The following is an 18,299-nucleotide window of genomic DNA, read 5'->3' as shown; positions in this document are numbered from 1 at the left end:
ACCACCACCATCATCATCCTCCTCAAAAAGTATATATTATGTAGACCAATCCATGGGGAAAAGGCATTTTCAGTGCTGGTAGGAAGATAAGTCAACTACTCTAGAGGTCAACTCACCTCTTTAAATACTATCAGTCTAAATTGCATTGATCTTTAAATTGAATATACCTTTGGACTCAGCAATCTTTTTCTTTCTTTCTTTCTTTCACCTAATAAAAAGAAAAAAACCAGCTCACCCATTTCTCCCACCCCCCATACCCCGACTCCTCCGGCAACCACCAATCTGTTCTCTATATCTATGAGCTTGGTTTCTTTTTTTTTTTAGATTCCACATATAAGAGACATCATACGGTCTTTGTCTTTGTCTGTCTGACTTATTTCACTTAGCATAATGCCCTTGAGGTCCATCCATGTAGTCGCAAATGGAAAGATTCCATTCTTTCTTTACGGCGGAATAATCACCCATTGTATATACCACATCTTCTTTATCCATTCATTCATCAGTGGACTTAGGCTGTTTCCATTTCCATATCTTGGTTATTGTAATAATACTGCAATGAACATGGGGGTGCATATATTTTTTCAAGTTAGTGTTTTGGTTTTCTTCAGATAAATACCAGAAGTAGAATTACTGGATCGTATGGTAGTTCTATTTTTAATTTTTTGAGGAATCTCCATACTGTTTTCCATAGTGGCTGCACCAGTTTACATTCCCACCAGCAGTGCACAAGGGTTGCCTTTTCACCACATTCTCAGCAGCACTTGTTATTTCTAATATTTTGACAACAGCCATTCTAACAGGTGTGAGGTGATATCTTACTGTGGTTTTGATTTGCACTTCCCTGATGACTAATGATGTTGAGCATCTTTTCATGTGTCTGTTGGCCATCTGGATGTCTTCTTTGGAAAAATACGTACTCAGATATTCTACCCACATTTTAATCAGATTTTTTTTTTGCTATTGAGTTGTACAAGTTCTTTATGTATTTTGGATATTAGCCCCTTATCAGATATATGATTTGCAAATATTTTCTCGCATTCAGTAGGCTGTCTTTTCATTTGTTGATGGTTTCCTTTGCTGTGCAGAAGCTTTTTAGTTTGATGAAGTCCCGCTTGTTTATTTTTGCTTTTGTTGCTTTTCCTTTTGGTGCCACATTCAAAAGATCATCGCCAACACTTATATCAAGGAGCTGACGGCCTATGTTTTCTTCTAGGAATTTTATAGTCTCAAGTCTTACATTCAAGTCTTTAATCCATTTTGAGTAAATTTTTCTGTATGGTATAAGATAGTGGTCAAGTTTTATTCTTTTGCATGCGGCTGTCCAATTTGCCCAACACCATTTATTGAAGAGACTGTCCTTTCCTCATTGTAGATTCTTGGCTCCTTTGTTATAAATTAATTGACCTTATACATATGGGTTTATTTCTGGGGTCTCTATTCTGTTTCATTGATCTGTGTTTGTTTTTATGCCAATACCATACTGTTTTAACTACCATAGCTTTGTAATATAGTTGGAAATCAGGCAGTGTGATATCTCTAGCTTCGTTCTTCTTTCTGGACCAGGCAATTTTATTTCCAGGACTTTATTTGAAGGAGAGGGACATTCATGGAGCTTTATTGACAAGGATTTAGAACAACTTGAATGTCCAACGACAGTAACTAGGAAGCTAAATGGTGGTACATGCACATCATGGACTACTCTCCTGCCATTAAAATTATGTTATGGAAGCATATTTAACAACATGGGGAAATGTGCATACTGTTTAGTAACAAGAGAAAAGCCAGTCACAAAACCTTATTTACAGTATAAGTGGAATTAGGTTTCTAATTTTTATTTGCATAAAAATGACTGGAAGGATTTGCATTGAAATGTTAAATTATGCCTGGGTGGAGATATTGGGAGTCATTTTTATTCTCTTCTTTAAACTCTCAATATTTTTCCATGTTTTCTCTAATCGAACTATATTATTTTTGCAATAGAAAACAAGCAACATATGGAAATCAGGGTAAATAATAAGAGCCAACAGTGCTTTTACGCTTGCTCTGAGCCAAGAACCATCCCTTAAAAATGTATCGGCAAAAGTTAACCTCCATTTGCAAGAGCAAGACAAGAAGAGACCATGCACCAGACTTTCTGGAAGTTTACAGTGAAGGCCAAGCAATCTTATCTCACATGAAGAACACTGCAAGAAGGAGAACCCGGCAGTCCATGGTCAAGGGCAGGGGGTGGGGGTAGTGTTAGAAAGAATTCCCAGGAAAGCTCCCCTCTCAGTTGGATGGCTTGAGAAGCATGTAGGACGAGGAGAGAAAAGTGAGCACATCAGAAACGAGGGGCTGTGGGGCCCAGTGAGGGCACAAGGCACTCACTCCAGAAACACCTCTGAGAGTTTCTACTTAATATTCCAACCCAAACATATCTGCCCACACAATTGTTCATTGTGTTGTTTTTGTCCTTGTTTGCCACGTAACAACTTTTACCGCGAGGTGGAGGGCCTGGAGAACGGCACCCCAGGAGGCTGGAGCCACAGGCCTGGCCCTGGTCTTGCCCAGGAAGGACAGTGAGCCAAGCCTCCACATGCGTCCCCCAGCCTGGGGCGGACATGCTCCAACCCAAACAAGCCAGTCTGCTTTCAAGTCATGTACGTGGGGTTACCTCACCTTAACCCCCTCAGCGTATTCCCCTGGAAGCCGGAGTGGAGCATTCTAGAAGGTACGGTTACCGCTTCCTAAGGTTTTGAATCTTCCTGTCAGAATACCGTGGCCCTGCTCAGAGGCCGAGGAAGCATGAGGACCAGGAAGCTCTGAGGCAGAACAGCACAGCAAGGGAGGCTCAGCTTGGCCGTGAGGTCAGAACCACTTCCAGGTGACAGATCAGAGAGGGTGTGCGGGAGTGAGCACAAGACAGACAGAGCCACAGAGACAGAGAGGAAGGAGGAAGAAGGACAGAGACCGTGAGTGCAAGGAAGGGGAGAGGGAAGGGAAGAGCAAAGGGGAGGAACAGGAGATGGAAGAGGAGAAGAGAGAGGGATTTCTGAAAAGAGACAGGGACAGGAGGAAAGGAGGAAGAGAAAGAGGAGACAGGAGGTAGAGGGGAGGAGAAAAAGCGGGGAAGAGATTTTTATTCCCAGGGAAGTCTTACAAACCACCTCAGGCTTTTGGAACAAGTACCCATACAAATGTTCTAGAAGGAACCCAGCCTCACCCAAGGAAAGCAGATTCACATTAAATAATGAACTAGATGACCACACTCACTTGAATGCAGGAAGCTTTTATCTCATTGGCAGAGAGTCATTACTGCCAAGAGATTTAGTGTATGACTCCAGAATACCCCGTGACATAAAAATTAAAAGGACGTATATAAGATCTTAGGCTTCAGAGCCAACTGATATTCAGAGTGGATTACCTCCCCAGCCTTGGGCCATCTGATGTAGTTTTCTGTTTTCCATGCCAAAACACATATTTATACTAACAGTCATTTGTTTTCTTGAATTAATTTGCTTAAGGAGAAAAAGTGCACAACATTGCAGATCATACATCATTCTGTGTTTAGAACGTTACAATAAACAAACTCCAAAGACAAAGTTGGGCTGTTTAAAGACTGCTCACGTAAATGATTCACTTTAACATGTCCCCATGCATAGAGGATTTTAAAAATACCTTTTCACAACTGAGTTTTATCCCCTCAAAAAGTTTATCAAACATAGTTAAAATGGCCATACTACCCAAAGCAATCTACAGATTCAATGCAATCCCAATCAGAATCCCAATGACATTCTTCACGGAAATAGAACAAAGAATCCCAAAATTTATATGGGGCAGCAAAAGACCCCAAATAGCTAAAGCAATTCTGAGAAACAAGAACAAAGCTGGAGGCATCACAATCCCTGATTCCAAAATGTACTACAAAGCCACAGCGATCAAAACAGCATGGTACTGGTACAAAAACAGGCACACAGATCAATGGAACAGAATTAAAGCCCAGAAATAAAACCACACATCTATGGACAGCTAATCTTTGACGAAGGAGCTAAGAATGGACAAAGGAAAGTCTCTTCAGCAAATGGTGTTGGGAAAACTGGACAGCCACATGCAAATGAATGAAAGTATCTCTTGCCCTATACAAAAATTAACTCAAAATGGACTAAAGACTTGGAGGTTAGACGTGAAACCATAAAACTCCTGGAAGAAAATACAGGCAGTACACTCTTTGACCTCAGTCTTAGAAGGATCTTTTTGAATACCAGGTCTACTCGGGCAAGGGAAACAAAAGAAAAAATAATCAAATGGGACTTCATCAGACTAAAGAGCTTCTGCAAGGCAAAGGAAACCAAGAACAAAACAAAAAGACAACCCACCAACTGGGAGAAAATATTTGCAAATCATATATCCGACAAGGGGTTAATCTCCATAATATATAAAGAACTCACACAACTCAACAACAAAAAAACAATCCAATCATAAAATGGGCAGAGGAGATGAACAGACATTTTTCCAAAGAAGATATACAGATGGCCAACAGGCACATGAAAAGCTGTTCAACATCACTAATCATCAGAGAAACGCAAATCAAAACTACACTGAGATATCACCTTGCACCTGTTAGAATGGCTACAAACACCAAGACAAAAAATAACAAATGTTGGAGAGGGTGTGGAGAAAAGGGAACCCTCATACACTGCTGGTGGGAATGCAAACTGGTGCAGCCACTATGGAAAACAGTATGGAGATTTCTCAAAAAATTAAAAATAGAAATACCATACAATCCAGCTATCCCACTACTGGGTATTTATCCAAAGAACTTGAAATCAACAATTCAAAGAGATTCATGTACCCCTATGTTCATCGCAGCATTATTCACAATAGCCAAGATGTGGAAGCAACCCAAGTGACCATCGACTGATGATTGGATAAAGAAGATATCGTATATATATACAAGGGAATACTACTCAGCCATAAAAAAGACAAAATCTTCCCATTTGCAACAACATGGATGGAACTTGAGGGTATTATGTTAAGCAAGACAAGCCAGACAGAGAAAGACAAATACTTAACTCAAACAGTATCATTTCACTCATATGCAGAAGATAAACATGGACAAACAGAACAGTTTAGTGATCACCAGAGGGAGAAAGGGGTTGGCAGAGTGGCCAAAAGGGGTAAAGGGACGTATACATACAGTTATAGACAAATAATGTACAAGAGAAATTTCACATTATAAACTATTTTAATGACCTCAATAAATAAAATTTTTTAAAAAGCTTATCAAAACAACATCAATAATGCCTTTAATATTGTATTACATGTATATGATAAAATTAGATTCTTTTTCATACTTGGGACCATCAGCTTAACTTTGTGATCCTCTTGATCTTGTACCTAACCAAATTCAAGTCCAAAGCAAAAAGGGGCAATTTTAGCGCACAATAGAAAGTCTCATTAAAATTGTGAGAGGCATCTTCTCGAATAGAACTTTTGTGATAAAAAATAAGCCTCACATAGGACACGTGGTAGCCAAGATGTTCCACAACGCAGCCCACACCTCGTGTCTGTCTCCAGGAAGGCAGGGAAGGTTACCTCTGATCCTTTGCCCACTTTCGGATGAATTTCTCAGTGAGCTGCTGCCTGAGGCTGGGATCAGCTCCTCTGGGCAATGGATCAGAGCCACCAGCCTGGCCTGCCACGAAGTGTGGCAGCTGCCATCAGGACCTCCCAGGGTGTGCCTCCTCCCATGGGTGCCCAGCGCCCCACGGCCAAAGTAAGCAAGGCTGGGCAGGCCTGAGATGGAGGTGATGCACACAGCCAGTGCAATCTTTCAGACGTGAATTCAGAGGTTTTGCCCAGAGGGCGGGCCGGGTGGCGTGGGGTCAGCACTTGCTCCTTTCTCTCTCTGCTTCTGCTTCTACAAGTCAGCTCCAGCGTCCACGTAACGATCTATCCCCATGCCTACAGCCTGGTTGATACGATGGTGGCCCACAGGGGCCAAGAAGATGCGCTCCAGCCCAGCAGAGCTACGCTGGGGGCCCCTGCCTGGCAGACTGGAGAGAGGACCACTGACCTGTCCCCCTACACGTCTCCCAGAGAACAGAAGCAGTCTTACCTCTCATTTCCGTTGCTGAGGAGCCGTTGGACCAGGCCGTCCATTTATTCCTGTGCTTGCTGATTTCCTGGACTTTGCAGACGTAATGCCCTTGATCCGCTGGCCCGAGGGTCAGGACGGAGAGCGTGTAGAGGGCCCCGCGCCTCTCCTCCAGGAGGCGCAGCCTCCGCCGGTAGGCGCTGCGGCTGTAATTGCCGTAGTACTGCACCACCCGGAGCTTGGTCATCTTCACCATCAGGGCCTCCTGCGAGTCGGGGCGCGCGAAGAACCAGCGCACCGCCAGCAAGCTGTCCTTCCGCCTCTTCTGGGAGACGTGGCAGAGAAGGGTGGCATTTTCCCCCTCCAGGTAGTCAACCACAGGCCCTGGGGACACAGTGACATTGAGGGCCCCGCAGACCTCTGCGGAGAAAAAAGGAAGGAGGAAAATGAGGAAGGCCACTGCATTTCCCCAGGTGGACACGTGTTTTCCCCAAGGAGGCAGGGGCCCCACCCCCTCCGTGCTCACTGTCTGCCTTCTGGATGGCCAGAAGGACGGCTCCTTCTTGGGGGAGCCTCTGTGGGCTCCATGACCTCCTCTATGAGATTATCCTGTCCATGTGGGTTGCCATGGACCATCTGGCCCAGATATATTGTTTAGAATTTTGTAATTAGTTGCTGACGTTTAAAATTCAGGAGATTTCACATAAAGATTTGGATTTTAATTATTATTAAAAATTTCCAGCACATATCTATCCCTCCCACCTGCCTCCCCAGGTCTCCTTCTATTAGTTCCATCACCTGCCTGAGTGGGCAGCGCTGTGGGTCTGGGGGCTGCCTGTCTGAGCCCCTCGCCCTGTCTGAGCCATTTCAACCGCAACCAAGGCAGATGCCCGGTACTGGTCAGGCAGGTGTTAAACTAGTGCCAGGGAGCTGAAACCACAGGCATTTCTCAGTTTCTTGCTCTAAGTCTCTTTGGACTCACGATCCACGGTCTCAGAGTTAAAGAGCAGGAGTAAAGAATGAATGAGCCCAGGAAGGGAGGGGTGAAAGAACCCACCAGCAGCCCAAAAGATGCTCCAGGGTTCCAGGCCCGGTCCGCTACTTCCTGTCCTTTGGTTTCTTAGTTAGATCCACCCCAAGGGCTGCCCCTCCCCAAGTGCCATTCCGCCCCAAGCCGACCTTGGAAGGAGCCACCCCAATGCCCACGCAGACCAACCAGGCCAGCAGATTTCACAGAGGCTGAGCGCTTTACCTTCACCAGGGGACGCGCTGCCTGGTGTCTGCAGGGACTGTGCAGAGTGGCTGTGCTGCCCTGGAGCTCACTTGTGGAGCCACCCCCTGGCAGGTGGAGTCCAGAAAGGACACTTTGTAGGTAGGATGCTCAGAGCCTCCTTCTGCCCAAGCAGGGCCACCTTCTCATCAGGTCCCACATCCTCACCCCGACGCTGCCCAGGGCACAACTCCAGTAGGCACCATTCCCTGCCCACCCCACTGCAATAAACAGGTGTCCCCAGGGTCATCCTGAACCACAAATGTCCCCAAATGTCACCTTCTGGTCACATGAAGGGACTTGGGCCCTGAGGTCAGAGTCACCAAAAGCTTTGAACCCTGGTCAATGCTTCAGGTAAGCAATGAGGAATGATGAAAAAGAGGTCAAAGATTTGAACTTCCCACGGTAAAGAGACTGTGAGTCAACAAGGTAAGGCCCTGGCGCGGGGGAAAAGGGGAGCACATATAAAATAGTCTTCATTATAAAAATCCAGGCAATAAGTTCATCCCGTTGTATGGTTTCCATTATAGATCAATAAACTGAACACCTGGAGAGAGATGACTTCAGGACCAATTTTCTTTGTTTCTTTCTCATCTCTTAGAAGCCAGGCCCCCCAGGAGACTCCAGGATACTCCAGACCTTTAACTTAATCATATCCATAAAATGCCTTTTGCCATATAAGGTGACATTCACAGGCTCCAGGGCATAGAACACAGACATCCTTGGGGGCCATTATTCAGCCAACCATGGGGGTCTTTCCTCATCTTAAAAAAATGGAAGTAAATGCAGAAGAAAAAGGTTGATGCTTGGCTGGTCTCTAAGCAGCTTTTGAACAAGAATGAGAATGAGAATGGTCTTCTCTGTCCACGGTGACAAGAGACAAAGCCAGCCCAGGAAGATACTCGAGAATGCAGACCAACAGGTAACCAAGGAAGCACGTGCTCTCTGCTAACAATCTCCCTGTCCACACAAGTCACTCACGAGGGACAAAGGAAGAGGAACTACCCCCCATCTCCTGTGCATCTTGCCCACCTGACCCACACCTTGCCCGTGCGCCACATTAAATCAGTCGAGAGCATTTCCCTAAGGCCCTGTCTAAGGTCCACATGGGCCCCCATGGCGGGACCTCCCTGGTGAGCAGCGACACAGCCCGGAACACCAGGCTGACCCCACTCCGACAGCTGCCCAGGGGTTCAGCAGGCGGAGAGCAGCAGAGAGGCAGCAGCTGGCTTCCAGAATTGAAGTCCAGCTCCACCCACCCCCAAGGGCTCCCCATTGGAGTCAAGGAGAGCTGGGGAAGGCAGGAAATTGAAACAATATGGGTGGGATGAGAGCGCAGCGCCGGGACCCCACACTCCAGTCTCCTCCTATTAACGCCGCTTGAAGGACGGATTATTTATAGTGACTGAAACCAGGAGACCCTGCCAAGTGCTCTGGTCCCCATGGGAGGCCAGATTCCATCCGAGCGGCAAACGAGTAACCCTTCCACTTCTGCAGCTCAGGCCAGGAGTCAGCAGCTCCCATGAAAGGGGACGGACTGAACCGTCTTCCCAACATGAGCTCTCCTGTCTTTTTACTAGGGCGCCTCTCCGCCTTCCTTCAGCCCCACATTCTCTTACCAAGGGCTCCAGCAGGTTTCTTCCACTGAAGTGCAAAGGCTCTTGTGATGGGCTTAATTCTGTCACCCCCAAATCCATATGTTGAAGCCCAGACCCCTGGGACTCAGAATGTGACTGTATTTAGAGATAGTGCCTTCAAAGAGGTGACTAAGTTAAAATGAGGCCATAAGGATGGATCCTAAGCCAATATGACTGGTGTCCTTATAAGAAGAGATCAGGACACAGACACACAGAGGGATGACCATGTGAGGACACAGGGAGGAGACGGCCATCTACAAACCAAGGAGAGGACCCAGAAGAAACCAACCCGGTTGACACCTTGATCTCAGACTTCCGGCCTCCAGGACTGTGAGAAATAAATTTCTGTTCTTTAAGCCATCCAGTCTGTGGCACTTCGTTACGACAACTCTAGCAAAGCGATTCAACCTTGTTCACAGGAAGGCTCATTTCGGCCCTACATCTGCCACCGACCCAGATGTTGACACCCACTTTCAACACGAGGGTTTGAAATGGCGATGCTCAAGGGCCCCTCAGAATCTTAAAGCTCTGCTAGCAGACACAGGCTCTCAGGTCGTGGGGGTCCCCCTCGTGCTTGCGATAGGCTTTCTCAGGAAGCCAGGTTTCCCGGTAACGCCTGCCCCTGACACTGAAGATGGCTACCTTAGACCTAGCAAACGCAACTCATATGGGTGCAGCCGTGAGAAGTGGCATCGCCAGAGGGAGCAGAGAAAACACAGGGAGAGGACCCAGAGCCTGGCCAATGTTAGCTGAGCTGGATGTTTAATTACACACTGGGAGAGACCATCACTCTGCTTCTGCCCACTGCAGTCATCAGGCCCCCTACGGCTCAGTAGAGAAAATAGCAATGGGGTCAGGACGGCGGAAGCCAGGACTACACCAGCATTTGGAGGCAGGTGCCCTGAGGGCAGTGTCTGTGGGAGTCCAGGCCTTCCCTTCTGCATCTCAGTCAGTCTGAACGACCCAGCACACACCCTGCAGGGCAGCGGGGCAAGCTGGGCACCCAGGGGCCAAGCCAGACACAAGACAGGGGAGGGTGGGCGTCAGGAGACCCTCCTACACCAGGAGCAGCCCCAGGAAGGGCAGAGTCGCCCCTCTCCTGGCCTACAAGGGAGACTTGTTGAAGTCACCCTGGCCCAGAGAAGAAGTTAATTTCTTGCCTTGCCACCCAGAGTTCCTGCTTCCTCCAGTCTGTGTCCAGCTTAGCTTTGATCACTTAATCACTCAACAGATAATTTCTGAGCAACAGCCATGTGCTGGCACAGTGTGAAGATGGCACTCCTAACCTCGTGGAGCTCTGAGTCCAGTGCACAAGGCAGCCAGTCATCAGGAAAAAGACACAGGAGTAAGGGACTACAAACAGTGCCACATGCTACAGAGAAAAGGTGCAGGGTGTATGAAAATCAGGGCAGGATCCTGATCTAGTCTGCGGGGTCAGGGAGGAAAGAAACACCATGAGCTGAAGGCTGAGCTAGAGTTAATGAAATAAAATTCAGGGCAGAAGCGAGGAATGATGCTCCTGGGAGAGGGTCCCACCTATGCAAAGAGCCTGAGGCAGGAAGCACCTGGTGGAGGCTGGAAATAGAACAATGCACCGTGGCCCAGGCAGCCACCCACCCGGGTCTGCAGATGGAGCATAGGAGGGGACCTTCCACCTCAGTCAGGACCTCGAAGACCAATTTTTAAAGGAGGAATATGACAACATGGGCAGGGAAGAGATGGACCCAACAGAGGGGCGGGACCCCTGCTCTGGGAACCTTATTTCTTGCACCAGCACATGCTCTGGTACTTGGTAGCCCCAGCTGTCCCGTGTGGGCTGGGCACCGGGACGCCCTGCCTTCCAGTGGCTTGGGGGGGCTGGGCGGAGAGCCAGGGGTTGGCCTTTGACAAAACTGGGTTGGAAACCTGCTTCTGTTAGGTGTGAGGCGCTCAGAGCCTCAGTTTCCTCATCTGAAAAATGGGAAGATGATGACTTGTGTGGTGAGTGTAAGCCTCCAATGAGAAAACACCCTTAAAATACTCATAAAAAGGTGTGCATGCCTGAGAGCCGGGCAGGTGGGGCAGCAGAAAGTGACACACATGCCACCTGTGAGCAGGGGGCGGCTTCTTGGGGGCCTGATCTGCAGTCACATGGCCCTACACTCGGAGAGGCCCCCCACTTGGTTTCACTTCTGCTGCCACTCCCTTGAAATTTTAATCATTTTTGAATAAGGGGCCCCACGTTTCATTTTGCACTGGGTTCCACAAATTAGATAGCTGGTTCGGCCTGTGAGTGAACATTATATTCCTGTGGGTAAGATTTATGGGGTCTAACCCTCTTGTTCCCATCTGGATAATGTCATGAAAGGGACTAACACAGCTCTGAAAACAGCCTAAAATCCGTGTAGCTGGATAGTACACATCCTACTCATCTAATCCATGACCTCTCCTTCGAGTACCCTTCGTGAGGGCGAGGATGAAACTTCCAGGTGCAGGAGAGTACAGAACGTCTAAGAGACACAAGACACCTGCCTTGCCTGAGATGCAGAGGTGGGCATGGCCGGGCTCCCTCTGTCCCGCCCTGGCCGGTGATGTGCTAGTGGCTCTGTGCCCCAGACTCCCTCTCTGTCCCGAGGAAACTGCCCCCACTCACTTCAGGGAGCCAGAAGCCTCTACATTTATAAGAAATGTAAATTGTCTGTGCCATTTTGCAGCGACAATCTCATTTCATTAAAAGGAGAGTCCGAATTCATGACAAATAAATCTCTGAAAGAAACACAATTGTCTTACTTAAAAACCAATGGCACAGGAGCCAGCATTTTCTGAGCACCAAGCAGAGGTGAACCCAGACCTAGCCCGTAGGGTGATGCATTCCTGTTAAGCCCATCACGCATCCAGGACAAACACGCAGGCTCGGCCAACGATAAAGGCGAACATTTGCTGGGCGTGAGCCCTGTGCCATGCACTGCTCAAGATACTTGAGATGTATTTTCTCAGTTTATCTTCACACTATGTTTATCCCCATTTTACAGACCAGAGAAGTGAGACAGAGAGCCTAAGCCACTTCTTCCGGCTCATTCAGAACCTATAGGCTGGAATCGGAACCTAGAGGCGACCTGGCTTCAAAGTCAACCATCGACCACCACTCGGGACCACAGCTTGTCTTTTATGAACTATTTTGACCCTCAGTTTCCCTTTCTGTAAAATGAGAGGTGGAACCATGTGACTGCTAAGGTTGTGCTCGGCTCCAAAATAAAGGGGTAGAAAAGTGTAGGGGTTGAATCCAGGTTTATGGATAAAGCGCCTCTCCCAGGCCCTCCCCTGGGGAATCATGACAAGGAATCGTGGGCGAAACGCTTAGAAGAGTGGGTGGCACATGGTGAGTCCTGCACAAGCAGAAGCTGTCATCATTATCCAAGGAGTGACCTTGGGCACAGCCAGGCCAGACAATAAAGGACCCCGAACTCCAGCTCTCGAGGCTTCTAAGTTCTCCTGCAAATACAAGAATGTCCTTGAACCCCAAGAAGCCACTCTTGTGGGGGGGGGGGTGCCCTCTCTGGCAGCACCTGCGATTAGGAAGGTGGTCCTGGAGCCTGGGGGAGGAAGACCCCTGTGCCCCAGGCATCCTGATGGCTGCTGGCTACTCCACGAAGGCCACCAGAGCTGGCCTGGCCCAACCATCCCAGTTAAACCTCCAGTCGTTGTCAGCCAAGCCGGTGACAACTGAGAAAGGAACATGTCCCACACCGATTTCAGGGTCCCTGGAAGCCCCACCACACTGGTAGCCGGGGAACAATGGGTGAATTTCTTCCCACTGTGATTCAAGTCACTCCTCCTCACACTCGGCCCTCTGCTGGCTCAAATGCCAGCTCCACCACTCGGTCGCTGGGTCACCCTCAGAAAATTACTTAACTTGGAGCAGCAGCTCCCTTACTGACAAAACAATGGCAACACAATTTAGCCAGTTGGAGCACAGAGTCCAGAGCCAGGCTTCCTGGGGTTCAAATCCCCACTCCACCACTCACAAGCCTTGTGACTCAAGGCAAGTCAATTCACCAGCCTGTGCCTCAGTTTCCTCATCTATAAAATGGGGGTAATAACATCACCTCCCTCAGAGGTTACTGGCAAGTTTGCATTAATGTTTGCAAAGCACCTGGACAGATAAATATTTGCTCCTGTCATTATGATTTTGAAGCGTTGTTGTGGTTAAATGAGATAACACCGAGCACCGCACCTGGCACCCAGCGGGCACCCAGGAAACGGGAGAACCACTGCTATACTTATTACTATTATTCTAGCCAGCATGGCCCCTTCCAGCCCCGAGGCAGGCAGGTAGCCCCCTGGGGAATAAAGAGAGAAACTTCTTCAGCAACTAAGAAGGGAGAGCAGAAACCCCAAATGTAAGCCGGCAGCGTGAGCAGGGGCTGCCCCGGAGGCGGGGCGCTCTGTCAGGGCCCGGCTCCCCCAGCCGTGGGTACCCCCATCTCACGAGGCCTGGGCATCCCAAACGCCCACAAGCAAGGGGCAAGGCCAGTCCCTTCCGAGGGGCTCTCCGAAGAGAGTTCTAGAGAAGGTGCTGCCCAGGCAGACCTGCCAACAGTCGTCGGTCCTGACAGCTGGGGAGGAAAAAGAAAAGCAAGCGACCCCGGGGGCCGGCGCGCTCCCGCTGAAACCTTCACCCCCGCGGCCCGGCCTGGAAGAACGCGGGCTGTGTGCGCGCCCCCGCGGAGCCGGGAGCCCGGCAGCGGGGAAGCGCGCCCGCGCCCTCGGGAAGCCTGGGGCCGCCGCTGCGCTGCGCTCCGCTCCGCCCGGGGACGCGAGCCCCGCGCCCGCTGCGGCCGGGGAGGGGCGGCCCAAGGCGGCGGGCCTCCCGGCCAGGCCGAGCCCCGATCCCCGAGCCCGAGCCCCGGCGGCCCCGCGCCGCGGCCCCGCCCGCCCGCGGGGCCCCGGAGCCGCCCGGCCCGCGCGCTTACCCGGGGCCGGAGCCCGCGCCAGCAGCACGGCCGCCGCCAGCGCCACGAGCCGCATCTCCCCTCCGCCGCCGCCGGCGCTGGGACCCGGAGCCGCGCGCCGCCGCCCGGCCTCGCCGTCCGCCAGCCCGCCCCGCGCCCGCCCCGGCCCCGGCCCCGGCCCGCCCCTCGGCGGCCCGCCCCGCTGGGCCGGCGCGCTGGGTGCCTCGGGCCGCCCGGCAACAACGCGGCCCCGCGCCTGCGCTCCCTCGGCGAGCCCGGGGGTCCCACGTTCACCGGCCCCACTTTGCGGATGAGAAAACTGAGGCTCTGAGAGCTGATCTCTCAGACGCAGGACGCACAGAGCTGCAGTGGGACTGGCGGTCCCTCTGCATCGCTGACACAGTTGTTGCTGAGGGGAGGGCGCCTTGGAGCCTCGGGGTGCTTGTGGGGGCGGGCGGGGAACTACCAAAGGCAGCGGCTGCCCTTGACCTTAGGCTCACCTGGTGAATAGGGGACCTCCGGGGGTCGCTCTCGCCACAGGGACCTTTGAGAGCCAAGGAGCAGCTGAGCTTTGGGGGCGGGGGGAGGGGAGCGGATGGGGACCCTTGGAAAATTGACAGGGTCCGCACAGATAAGTCCAGAGCGTGTGGACACAACAGACAATAGTGATCACTTCGAGCGCCCTCAGCCACAGGCCTGGCCTAGGGACTTTGTACCATGTCACTAAGTCCTGCCACTGTGAGACCCTGGCACTGCTCCTTAATCTCCGTGTGCCTCAGTTTCCTGCATCTGTTCAATGGGGAAATGGGCGTGACCCTCAGGGAGTATTTAAGACGGAGTGAGACAGTTTCTGTTAAAGCGCTGCCCCTGACAGGGAATATCAGCCATCATTACCATTATTATTATAGACAAGGAAGCAGAGGCAGGGAGATAAAGGAGCTGACCCGGGTCACCCAGCCAGGGAGTGATGACAAGGCCGCTCAGCCCAGGTCACTCCCAGCCGATGCCTGGTCTCTTCGCCAAGGTTCTAAACTTGGGGTGTGAGCGTGATCGATGTGTTAGTCCAGGATCTCTAGAGCAAGAACAGTGTGTGTGAGGGCTGTTTCGTGTGTGTTTGTCAGGGGAGGTCTTTGTGGGGTTCCAGAAAAGGCGGGCCCTGCTTGGGGGTGGGTCCCTGGAGGAGGGAGAGAACAGGATCCATCTCCTTCCCCTAAGGGCAGGGAGGAGGGGTGCGGAAGACCTGGAGAGGGAGGTGGTGCCCACCAGTGGTGCACCCCAGGGCGTGTCCCAGAGGGACCGTCCACCCTCACAGCCCAGGCCAGTGGGTACAAGCCTTTTGATCTCTCCAAATCCCAGTCACTTCCTGGGGGCCCAGGGTCCCCAGAGGGCCCTTCTAGCTGGGAGGCTCATATAGAGTAGGGCCCTGCAGGGACTAGGCTGACCACCAAGGCAGCTGGACTGGAGGGAGTGGCCCCAGCCCTCACTAGGCTGGGGAAAGGACCTGAGGAGCTCATGGTGAACTGGCTGCAAGGTCCCTGGGTCTGATCTTGAAGACAGAACTGATGTCAAAGCGGATCCTACAACCCAGGAATGCAGACGTTCCTGGGAGACTTACAGACCAGAGCTTGGAAACCACTTTGCACAAGTGAGCAACTGGGCCTCACACCCCATGCCTGTGAGGTCCCAGGCTCCGTTTTACAGATTAGTAAGCTGAGGCTCAAAGAGGACCAGAAACCTGTCCAGGGTTCTGTGGGCACCAGTGTCTGAACTGGAACTCGAATTCTGACTGGGGAAGACAGTGCTTGGCGGGATAGGGGAAAGGATCCTGGAAGAGGAACGTTGGTTCTGAAAGCGTCCCATCGTGGGTACCAGTTGTGGGCCCTTGGGCAATGTAATGTCTCTGAACCTCATTTTGCAGATGAAAGTGACATATGCAAATGGCACATCAGCATGACCCCACGAGGGCTGGGAGCTGAGGAAGCAGAGGGTTTGGTGTCCTCCATGACCTCCCACTTCAACCTTTGCACTTGCAATTTACTCTATGAGTCGGTGGAAAGTAGAAGGGGCCCCTTCCGCATGTTGACCACACTTGGAGGGCCTATTTCCCCCTTGGGTCCTTGTGTCATTTCTAAATATCAGTCTCTGCTTGCAGAACTGAGCAGACATTCAACCAGCATTAGACCGAAACGCCCACCCTTTCTTTCCCTGGCTTTCTCTTTGCCAAAACCGGTGCTGCATTGCGGACTGGGGGCTGGAAAGTGCTTTTCTTGCAGTTCTGTGATACACAACATTGTTCTCTTTTCAGCTGTGTGCTCTCTCAGTGCTTTTCAGCTTCCGGAATCATCTTCCAGACCATCTTGGGAAGACCTCTGGGCTAGGCTGCGTGACACAGGAACAGGGAAATTCACCCAGACCCCAGGGGGACCCAGCCAGTGACCCAGATGAGCCTCAGTATGTCAGTTGTTCTGGACTACAGCAGCAGAGGTGTTCCAGATATTTCCCTTCGCCCTGGTGCCTGCCCATTCACTCACAAGCTTCGGACCATTTGAAAATCTCCCACTGACTTTATCTGTCCAACCCCTGGCTCTATCAGGTGTGACTGAGGGCAGAATTAGAAGAATAATGCAATCCAATTATTTTTTTTAAATTACCTCTTCTAAAAATGTCCCCATCTAGGGGCTCTGGACAAGCATTCTGATGGTTCTGAAGTCGGTCCAGGTCCCTGTGGACACTAAGCAACATGCAGCCCCTACTCAACTAATCCTGATTCCTCCAGTCATCAGAGGAAGCATCTTAGAAATCCGAATTCCCTCCAAATAAATGCATTCTGCTGTCCCATGGCAGGCTGGGGAGGGGAGATCTCTTTTCGCTTTCATTATTCAGTCGTTTGCTAAAACCTGAGTCTGAGATGAAAGAGGATGGCGTGGTTTTGTAATCAGCTTGATGTCGTGTGTAGCAAATATGTTCCTAACTGAAAACACCAAGGCAAAGTAAACTGCCCACCTTGTAAGGTGCTGAGCACATCTGTGTTGCTTGTTCGATCTGGATTTAGACAAGTAATTTTTAAGATTTCCTCCTCCACACTGCTCACAAGCATTTTCCTGCTAGAAGCAGTTAGTTGCACACCTGAATACCACTAAAAGGGAGTGGACAAGGAGTAGAGTCTGGGTTAAAGGGGTTCCAGCTCTGACTGATGGGGGAGGATATGGAAGAAGAGATCGTGCTTACAGAGGATGCGTCCATCCAGTCAGAAGGGAAAGCCATGAGCCACCCACGGCCGAACTTTCATGAAGCTGCAGCATCTTTCGCCTGCATGACAGGGGAAGGGGTGTAGGGTGCACTGGGTTTTTCCTAAAAGTAAGGAAGTGTGAAGCTGTAAGCCTGACAGTGTATTTAGATACAAATAGCTTCTCCAAACCAATGTCACCAGGGACCCTGGTGAATTGGGTCATCCCACAACCTTAGCAGGAAATGGGAGGGGGGTTTCAGGGCCCCTGCAGGCTGGCTGCATACAGAAAGAAATGACCCCCAGATTCCAGAAGGCTCCAGATAGAAGGGATTGCAATGAGGGTGCAGATTATCTACCTCACTGACCAAAATGGAAGCCAAGCCCACTTCCTCTTCCTAGTCACTGTGCTGGAAACATTTACAGTGAAAGTTGCCCTTGAACTGAAGCTTAAAGGATGCTGGGAGAGTCTGCAGACAGAGGGTGAGAGGCTTGTTCCAGGCGAGGGAACAGCCTGTGTCAAAGCGCAGAGGCTAAAGGACGCAGGACTCTCAAGTCCTATAGGTGGCTTCTGGGGGCCTAGCAGACCAGTTGTACCTAGGGAGTGAGATGTGGAAAGAGGGACAGCAGGAGAAAAGCCCTGGAGGCTCCCAACTGCCAAGCCCAGGAGTTTGTACTCCGTGCCAATGATGATGGGTGCCATCAGTGAAGGAGGGGAGACGTCACAAGGGTCCCCCAGTTATCACAGAGGGAGGACCGCCAGGAGAAGAGCAGGCTTGGAGAAAGGGACTACATTGAATCTAATATGTCCAATACGGTTGACAGAAGATCTAAGAGAAATGTTGAATTTTAGACTCTACAGCTCACAGTGAGGGGAGAGCCAGAGAAAGACAACTGACATCCTCAAGCGGGTGTGAGATGCCTTGGAAATGAATGCCATTGTCCAGGATCCATCCTCTGAGACGAGAGAAGGGCTGAGAACTGAGCCCTAGAAAATCCACTCCTACACAGTGCCCTGCACGTGGTGGGCCATCGATAAGTGTTTCAGGGGTACATCCATGAATTAGTAAGCGAGAAAGAAAGGAAGCTGGGGCTGCCATAACAGAGTACCACAAACAGGGGGCTTAAACAAGAGGAATGGGTTGTCTCCCAGTTCTGC

At 50.5% G+C, this 18,299-nt stretch overlaps 1 protein-coding gene across 2 annotated transcripts in view; it reads right to left on the bottom strand.

The window, feature by feature from the left end:
• VSTM4 (V-set and transmembrane domain containing 4) overlaps positions 1–14,070 on the bottom strand; it is a 96,720-nt gene extending 82,650 nt beyond the window's left edge. Inside the window, exons 1-2 of one of the 2 annotated variants that reach the window (XM_070615380.1) lie at positions 13,936–14,070; positions 6,098–6,496 (exon numbers count right to left, since the gene is read on the bottom strand). In XM_070615380.1, the coding sequence (XP_070471481.1) occupies positions 6,098–6,496; positions 13,936–13,990 (454 nt within the window). In that variant the 5' untranslated portion in view covers positions 13,991–14,070. The remainder of the gene's footprint in view (positions 1–6,097; positions 6,497–13,935) is intronic. The other variant, XM_070615390.1, reaches the window with a different exon arrangement.
• Positions 14,071–18,299: the final 4,229 nt, after the last annotated feature.

Source organism: Equus przewalskii, chromosome 1 (genome assembly GCF_037783145.1).
Source record: "Equus przewalskii isolate Varuska chromosome 1, EquPr2, whole genome shotgun sequence".
In the NCBI taxonomy this organism is placed as follows: Eukaryota; Metazoa; Chordata; class Mammalia; order Perissodactyla; family Equidae; genus Equus; species Equus przewalskii.
This window is presented reverse-complemented; position numbering and strand designations above follow the sequence as displayed.